The sequence below is a fragment of the Myotis davidii genome, unplaced genomic scaffold (assembly GCF_000327345.1).
Source record: "Myotis davidii unplaced genomic scaffold, ASM32734v1 scaffold135, whole genome shotgun sequence".
Lineage (NCBI taxonomy): Eukaryota > Metazoa > Chordata > Mammalia > Chiroptera > Vespertilionidae > Myotis > Myotis davidii.
The window spans coordinates 8,089,163-8,098,371 of NW_006289813.1; the positions used below are offsets into that span (position 1 = coordinate 8,089,163).

Genomic DNA, 9,209 nt, shown 5'->3' on the forward strand with positions numbered 1-9,209 from the left:
CCTTCAGGACTTAACCATCCACCACTGCAGCCCAAATGGCCCTGGCCCCCACCCACTGGAGCCCCCTGGGCTGGTGCTTCTGCCTGAGTATTCTCCCCCCAGCCTCTCTCGCTCAGCCCAGCCATCTCTCTTCCTCTGAGGCCCATCTTGATGTCCCCCAAACGGGAAGCCTGTATCTGGCCACCATCTGACCCCTCTGGCTGGACTCTGACCCCTCACCCAGTAAACCATGGGGATTTGACCTCTTTCTAGACCTGAATGAACACTTGGTTTATAGATGTGGACTTGAGACAAGCCAGCTCCAAGGAAGGACTCCAGGCCCAGTCAAGGCACCTTGCATGACCTCAAGAAATCCATGTCAGTGCTCACCCCGCTCAGGTGCTGCCCAGGGCTTTGCCATAAGAACCCACAGCCCTGGTGCTGTCAGTAGTCATCGCCACCCCTGCATGTGGTTCAAGTCCAAGGTCAGGCACCATTCGCCCTCCTTACCTCCCAGGCATGCACCCTCCTGAGATGCTGGAGGTACAGAGGCCAAAACAACAGCCTGGCGCGCTCTTCAGCTCTTGGAGGCCCTTTCTCACCAAGGCCGTCAGAGCTCCTGGCGGGGAGAGCTTGCGTCGCTAATCAGACCCTAGTGAACATATGCACTGGTTTTCTGACTTGTTTATCCTGAACATGTTACTGGGAAGAATCTTAGGAAATCAGAGGGCTTTTCCCCTTTATAAATCACCCTGGGGCAAAAAATGGCCAACAGAGAAGAACCAAGATGGCAGTGTAGGTAAACGCTGATACTCGCCACCTCTCACAACAAAATTACAACAAAAATACAGAACAGCCATCATTCAGAACCACCTAAAATTTGGTTGAATGGAAGTCCTACAACTAAAAAATTAAAGAAGAAAGCACTGTGAAACTGGTAGGAGGGGTGGAGATGCAGAACAGGCTGGTCCAATGCACACGTGTAGTATTTTTTTAATCAAGAGGGATATATCGGCTGTAGAGGCTTCCCATGAGGAACAAGGGACCCCAGCCTCACACCACACCCCTCAGCCCAGGCTTCCAGTGCTGTGAAGAGAAGCCCCCATAACTTTGGGCTATAAAAACCAGTGGGGATTGTGGCTAAGTAACAGGGAGGCTGCTGGAGTCCCAGGCAGTTCCTTGTAAAGGGGCAGCACACAGACTCACTCCCTCTGAGCTCCAGTGCTGGGGCTGCAGCTTGTGGGTATCCAGGGACAGATGGGGAGGAACTGGATTGTCTGGAACCAGGGCAAGAACTCAGGGGAAGCTTTCTCCCAGACAGAGGTGCTCACAGGGTTCATTGTTCCCTCATCCTCCCCCATCACAGAGCTGACTGGCAAGCCCCATACCTGAGTATCCATCAACCTGGCTCACACTGTTTGCTCTGCCCCGGTGATTCCCTGAGACCCACCCCACCCAATTTTCAGCCCCACCCAAGGGGTTTGCAGTGGTTTTTCCATATGAATGGCTTGTCCTGGCTCAGGCTTCAGACTTTCCTAAAATCTCTCAAACAAGCAGCAGCTGGTGTCAGCATGCTCCATTCCACTCAATAAGAAGCCCCAGACCTGGCACTAGCAGCAGCTTGCCTTACCTCCCAGTGGGGTCAAGTTCGCCTCAGTTCAGAAGCTCTCATGGCTCCACTTCCCTGACCCCTCTGACCTCACCTCCCACCCCACCCTTGGTGGCTCTCCCACCTGCTCCTCAGATATACCAACACATGCCCACACAGCACCTTTGCACTGGCTGCTCCACTCTGAAAATGCTTTCCCCCTTACCCAAGGGCTCACTACTCCCATAATTTGTTCACTATTGAACTTAATGCCATCATCCTGTGGCATGATTGCATCTGTCTGTCCCTGCACAAATGCTAGCCTCCAAAGTTTGGGTCTATTTTGTTTGAAGTGGCCTCCTCCTGGCCTACAGCATTGCCAGGCACATGGCAGCACTAACATTTGTTAAATGAATATTACACTGGTGAGAGCTCATCTAGTGCCCAGAACTATGGCTGCTAACAACAACAACAACAACAACAAATCAAACATTTTGGAATATTTTGATAAAGCAAACCATTCAAACCCAAAAAGTCATCAATGTGCTGAGGGTATTGACCTGCCTGAGACCCAAGTTCCAGGCTGTGTTCCAGGAAGGTGCATAAGCCAGAACCTGTGCAGGTGTCTGTGTGTCTGGAGGCCAGCATGTCAGGACCTGGCAGATTCATTCTGTCTTATTCCAGAAGGTTGCACGGTGGCGAACAGGGCAGAAGAGGGCACTTTAGATATGCATAGGCGAGCATGCCACCTCCCAGGGACCTGGCCCACCCAGGCTAGCTCTGTTTGGGGTGATGGTGCCCCACCCTGAACCCCAACATGCCCACAGTGCTCTGGCTAATGCTGCCACCACTTGTCAATGGTCTGCCTGCCTGGAGGGTGTTGTCATAGGGTGTGCCACTCAGCTCACCAGAGGCTACATGGCAATTTGGGGTGGGGTTGGGGGGGAAATTCAGCCAAAGAGCTTAAGGAGCTGCTTCTCAGACCCAGCACCTGGATGGTTTGTGGGAAGCTCACAGACAAGTTAGAAGCTGAGATTCATCAGTGTCTTCATTGGTTCACTCACTCACTCATTCATCCCTCACTCCTGCAAAGCAGATCTTCCGGAGCACTGCTGGGGGCAGGCAGGCCTCCGGCTTTGGGGACACAGCAGGAAGAGAAATACACAGTCCCTGCCTTTGCAACACTGACCTGGTTGGGGGGCAGCCTCAGGAGCTGGGGGTAGGAGGCTGGAGGGTTCTGAGCTCAGAAGAGGTGGGACAAGAAAGATCCTGGGTAGGTGGGGCTCCAGACCCTGGTGACCTGCCTGACTAGGGAGGTGTGTGTGTGTGTGTGTGTGTGTGTGTGTGTGTGTGTAGGAGTCTGAGCTTCAGGTGAAACCAAGAAAAGCCACTGCATAGCAGGGCTACAGCAGGGTGGATGGGAGGCTGCCATGAGCTCACCCACATGCCCTCCTGAGCTCAGCCGCACCCCACTCCCCTCTAATCTGATGGGCTCTGCAGACAGGGCTGGGTGGGAGGAATGCTGTAGGCAACTGGACTCCCAGCACTGCTATCTCCCCAGCTCTGAACAGACAGGAGGAGATAGAAGACAAAGATATGAAGAGATAGAGAAGAGCTGGAAACAAGTGCATGAGGTCAGGTCAGGAAGAAGGGCTGCAGGTCAGAGGGTGGGGGCAAGATATGAGCAAGATACAGGCATGGGTGGGGTCAAAGACCTGCCCCAGGTGAGCAAACCTCAAACAGCTCAGACTCTCATACTAGGAAACCAGCCACCTTGAAACTTTACTGGGTGCAGGGGGCAGAGACCCCACTGTGTCCGGCATGGAACTCACACACTCTAGGCTCCAGTGCTGAGGGCAGGGAAGCGGGTTCGCACAGATGCCCCCCCCATACCTAGCACCCCAGACATGGTCCCTAAGGCCTGGTACCCTAATACCTGGTACTTGAGATCCAGCATCCCAATATTCAGCACCCCAAAACTTGGTGTCTGAGACCCAACACCAGAGAGGTGCCAGCTGTCAGACTCAGAGCCATGGATACCATACTCTGGGAACAGGCCAGTCCTAGCTCCCCAGCAGGGACAGAGCCAGGGAAGCCCCTTCTCTGAGAGAAACTCAGAGCACCTGCCAGCGTAGGGCAGGTAGAGGAGCTGAGGAGACTGGCCCTGACCTTGGCCAGCCCTAACCTTCGCCAGCCCTGATGTCGGCTCGCCTCCTTCATCAGACACTGAGCTCCCCACCTGCTTCAGGTGCACAGCTCCTGGTAAAACTCGCTGCCGAAAGGGAGTGGAGAGACAACGGGGAGAAGATGTGTGGATGGGAACCCCGACTTTAAACACTCCCTGGCCCCTGAGGAGCGCATGGTGAAGGGCCTGGCATGTGTGGGGGGAAATCCCACCTCTGTCTTACTGGCCAAGAGCTGGGGGTGAGGGTGGGCTGAACATGTCTGTGAAGAAATGAAGTGTGAGGCTGATTAAGGGCCAGATCAGAGCCCAGAGCTAAGTTTCACCAAACTCCTCCTTCAGAGCCTGTGCGTGCGTGCCAAGGCTGACCCGGGCCCAGACTCCGAAGAAGAGCCTGGGGTCCTGGGAACTGGGAGTGACTCTCTCTGGACTGTTTCGGGAAGCTGGCCCGGGTGGAAGGCTCCCAGGTGGGAGTCCCTTCTGGAGCAGGGAGGACTGGGTGCTATCGTACTGCCCGACCTTTGCCCCCTTCCTCAGATTATTCCAACAAAATACCTTAGCTCCAAATGCCCATGGATTGTTTTATAGCCAGGGGCTAATTCTCCCGTGGGCAGTTCCTGAAAAAGGAGACTTTACACCTTAAGCATGGCACCTTCCCTCCAGGGGAAACTCCAGGGAGAGTCCTTGGTTCCAGGCCTTGGATAATGGGTCTTCACTCCCATTGACTCCATCTGTCCTGAGAGGATTGGGGTCCACTAGGGCCCACTAACTGTCTACTCTTGGAAGGATAGGTTCCACTGGGGAGTCCTGTGGGTTACTCTGCCCTTCTAGGCCATCCTTGTCCTCCAGATCCTCTCATGTGTTCCCTCCAGGCCAGCAAGGGAAATTCAGGGGGTGCAGAGAGGAGAGCATGGTGGAAGGTGCCCAGGAGCCCACAGGAGAGAGTAGAATAGGAGTCAGGGGCTCCTCATCTAAAACCAGAGCAGGCATAATTAGCCCAGGAGGTAAACACCACCTGAGTTTCCCACACAGCCTGGAGCATAGTTCAGGGCAGACACTCAGGGCCCGACAGCTATACCGCAGAGAAATCCACCATTAGGTAGGGCGTCTAGACAGAAGTCACACAGCCAGGGGAGGCCTGAGGACTGAGAACACGATTAGGGAGAGAAAGCCTGGCCTGGTCCAAGGTCCAAAGTGACCCTGGTATGGGCGGCTGCAGACTTGGGACCCCCCAGAGAAGCACATGTCCAGGGCTCCCGGCTGTTCCAGGGACAGTCCTCTCCCCTCCCCACTGCATAAGGATCCTCAACCTCATTTTCCACCCGTTCCTGAGCTGTGGATGGCTCCCTGGCCTCAGGGGCCTCCTTCGCCTCTGAATTTCCTAAAGACGCAGTAACAGACCCAAATGCATACATGTGGGGAGCTTGCAGACTCAGGGTCTTGGACAGCTGTGGGTACAAAAGCCATACCTGCTCCTCACTTGCGAAGTGGCAGAACCCAGGCCCGGGCCACCCAGAGAGTGCTGTGACCCTGCTCTCCACAGCTCTCTGTCCCAGCTGCTGAGCAGAGAAGCTGCCGTGAAGCTTATGCAGGAGTTACTGCCTGTGTCTCAGGGTCCCCTGCACCTTTTTTCCCCAACAAGGTTACATATGGCTGGTAGAAATCTGACTTCTCCAACACAGGTGTTTAGAAATCAGTATCGGTCCAGCTCTTCTGTTTCTGTAACTTGAGACTCAAATAGTCTGGATGATCCCTGACCATTTTGAATGATGAAAGGGGCCAAGTAGCTTAACAAGTGTGAACCCTGGACTGTGGGGCAGGAGGAAGTGCACTGTGATCCAAGAACGTCCCTCATCTGTGCACGGGTTGGACCCACGGCCACGAGGCCTCTGGGCCCAGTTAGGGGAAGGTGTGGGCATGATTAGTCTTTAGGGGTGTGAGCAATAGGCATTAGGGTTGGCTTCGCAGGGAGGGAGACGTCTGAGGGGGTCTAGTCCCTGAGTCAGAACCTCAACTGTAAGTCCAGAGTTCTTAGGCGTGGGTGGTGGGGGAAGGGTGGGCACCTGAATGCAGAGGGCTGAGCAGGGAGGTGGGCTGGGCAGTGGAAGTCCCTGGCTTAGTCCAGCAGAAACTAGGTCAGAGCTCTGACTTTCACTGCAGAGAGCACAGTGGATTGTGGGGGGTGAGGCCCGAGCCTTGGAGGGCGTGGAGCGCAGCTGGGTCTGGTCTGGAGTGAGCTGGGACCACTGAGCTGAGGTGACTGGCTCGAGGTGACTCGTGGTTTGTGTGGCTAAGTGTGAGCGGTGGGTCCAGATTGTTTGCTAAGCCTTGGTTTTGAGCCTGGGGAGCTGAGAAGTGGGGAGAGTGGGGGTTCATCTGAGGTGTGGGGAGATGTCTGTGCGGAGATGCCTGATGACCAGCCGCACTTTCAGGTAACCTGGGCTGGAGATGGGGGCCCCTGGAAGACAGTACCTGGAGGTGCTGGGAGTGGGGCAGTGAGGGGAGAGTGGAGCGGACAGACCCAGGGGCAGGGCCCCAAGGTGCAGCCTCAGAAGATGGGGGCAGGACAAGGCAGTAAGGAGTGGGGGACTTCAGAGGGCAGGGAAGAGAGGTGGGGTCACAAAGATGGCCTTGGGGAACTGGGCAGGGTCAGTGCAGGGGATTCTAGGGATAGGATTACTGGGGAGAGGCCACAAGGAAAGACAGGGAGGGAGCAAGACTGGGAGAGGGCTGGGCATGGGTACAGTCCCAGCTTCCTTGTAAAGATGGGGAAACTGAGTGTGTGTAGTGCTGCCTAGTCACAGGCCAAGCCCCGATGCCATCATAGTGGGAGCCTCCAAATGCAGAAGATCTATGCAGGCAGAGGCGGGGCAAGGCCTGGCCCAGGGTCAGAGGGCACTCCAGGGGTCTTCTCCCTGGGATCCTGTTTATGTTGTCCCCAGAGCCCCTACCTCCAGCTTCCCAGGATTACAACATGCAGGGTGTGGTGCTGTTGAAGTGAGACTTTTTAAATGGTGAGTGCCAGGAGGGAAACACATTCTGCCCTGCCCATGAGACTGCGCTGGAGCTGCTGGAGTGGAGGGCCCCCACCCGGAGAAGGCCCTCTTTGGACAGTTCGAGTGCTCAGAGACCTGCAGGCCATGGCTCTTCCTGGGTGAGTAACAAAATCTGGGCCAGGCAAATACTTGGGTCAGTGCGCCTTCCCAGGGTCCCCACACCCACTCAAGGCTGAACAGCTGGTGCCCTGATGGCTGGCACCGGACTCTCATATGCCAGGCTCCACACCTGTGCCGACACCAAGACTAGACAGAAAATGCATGCTTGATTACACAACAGAGGAGCTGCACCTCCCAGAGTGTCTTGGGCCCACCCTGCACATGTCATCATCCTTATGGTGGTTTCATAGAGTAAAGAGGGTGGCAGAGGAAGAGACACCACTCCCCCCCCCCTCCCCCTGAACTGTGCCCCAGAAATAGGTCAGTTCTTAGGTGAGCAGTGTGAGCGTCAGGGCAGGGTACGCCCAGACGCTGAGGTTGGACTTGCCCAGTGAATGTCACATTGGGCATTGGCTAGTGTTAGTGGTCTGCCCCTGGCAGAGGCGTCTGGCAGAGACACAGCTTATGAGACCACAGGGCTTTCCAGTGGGGGACAAAGTAAGCAAAGTGACCAGGCAGGTGGGGCCACGGGGCTACACAGATGCCAGGAAAAAGGAGGGAGAAGGCAGAGGGAGCTCCTGAGAAAGACAAAGCAGAAAAGAGAGGGACTTCAAGGGAGGCCATTGGCATAAGCAGGAAGTGAAGGGAAAAAAGCTGCAGCCAGCCTCTGCCAGGTACCCCGAACCCCAGGTCCAAAGCCCTCTAAGGTCTTGCCCCAAACCTCTTTCCCAGCATGCTGAGGACGTCAGTTGCCCTCCAAGGCCCCAGAAGGGCTCCTCCTCTTCTTGCCTTGCCCTTCCCCATTTCTAAACCATTAGTGATCTGTTCCTGACACCTACAGTTCCTTGGGGGGCAAGGATGGCGGTGTCTTCAGACCTTGCGCTCAGTGGGCCCTCCCTCAGGCTCCCCCTACTAAGTTACAAATGCCATTACCTCCAATATCTCAACTAAAACCCTCTCTGGTGTTGACCGGCACTTAGAAACTCCAGTCCTCTGAAGCCCTTAGGAAAGATGACCTTCCCATCACCTTGCTGCCGAGTTATCGCAATCCCACTTTGCTGGCTCATTGGAGCAAGTTAGGAGAAGACAAATCTGACAGGAAGGGGTTTTAAAAAGAGAAACGCTCTCAATGGGAAACTCGCTCCTACAGGTGGGAATTTACTGGGCTTAATTATGCGCGGCACCGTTTCCCTTCTGCTCTGGGAACAAAGTATCACTTCGGTGCTTGACAACAAGGGCATTCCCTTTCTCAGGGCGTTAAAAAGCCCCCCGCAAGCCCGACAGACAGAAAACCCGGCGCAGGAGCGCCAGAGCGTGGAAACGCGCTGTACCGCAGTCCTGGATGGGCAGACTGGAGCCCAAACACGGGACCCGGTATCCGGAGTGAGCGGGCTTCCCCACCTGCACCCGCCCGGTAAGATCGGGTGACTCTCGGGGACCGGCACGGCCGCTCCGGGCCCGGCCAGGCTCGCGGCCCCTTCCTGATTCAAGGGCTGGCTCTCCGGGGCTGCGCGCGGTGCTCTCGGACCGGACCGCGGGGCAACTGACACTGAACGCGCCCCTTCCACAGGGAAGACCGCGGAGCCGGCACACACCCGGAGGAAGGTGGGCGCCTAATTCTGCCTGCTGGAGCGCAGGCGGGGTCGGTGGAGGGAAAGTCGCGGCGGGGCCAGAACCCAGAGGCCCTGCGCGTCCGGGGTCGCTTACCGATCTTGGCCACGCTGGCCACGAGGATCCAGAGCGCGATGATATACGGTTCCTGGACGTGGTGCCATTTTAATGTGACCACCTGGAAGCCGTGGCTTTTTTCGTGCTCCTTGTCAGGCTCCTCCTCGAAGGCCCCCACCGGCGGCAGCTCGCCCAGCGCCAGCAGCAGCGCCAGCAGAAGCCCCCAACCGGGCCCCAGTGCCCCGCGCTGCGACATCATCCCCACCGCTCAGTGTCCAGTCCAGACGCTCATGTCGTGTAAGTCCGGCTGCGCTCTGCAGGACGCGCTGCGCGGGGGCCGCTGGACGCGCCAGCCGGCTGGAAGCGCGTTGGGCAGCGCAGAGCCGAGAGTGCTCTGGGTGCGGGCTGCTGGCCGGGTCCCCGCCCGCCCGGGTGGCCTTTAATCCAGCGGCCCCCTCCCGCCCTGGGGCGGGGCCCCGCCCCCGTTGCGCACACGCGAGCGCAGACACCGTCGCGCGTTCTCGGCACGCCCACCCCCGGCCTGATCGGCCCCTTGGCCTCACCTTCCCACGTCCGCAACCCACTCCCGCCCTCTCCTGGAGCCCTGGGCTGCAGGGCGCAGGCCGGGAGGTCTATG

The 9,209-nt window shown here is 57.0% G+C and overlaps 1 protein-coding gene across 2 annotated transcripts in view; it reads right to left on the minus strand.

Moving 5' to 3' along the window:
* The window catches only part of SLC9A3 (solute carrier family 9, subfamily A (NHE3, cation proton antiporter 3), member 3), a 75,868-nt gene extending 66,861 nt beyond the window's left edge, over nt 1-9,007 (minus strand). Inside the window, exon 1 of one of the 2 annotated variants that reach the window (XM_006762450.2) lies at nt 8,612-9,006. In XM_006762450.2, coding sequence (XP_006762513.1) covers nt 8,612-8,831 — 220 coding nt within the window. In that variant the 5' untranslated portion in view covers nt 8,832-9,006. Of the gene's footprint in view, nt 1-8,611 lie in introns of both variants that reach the window. The other variant, XM_006762451.2, reaches the window with a different exon arrangement.
* Nucleotides 9,008-9,209: the final 202 nt, after the last annotated feature.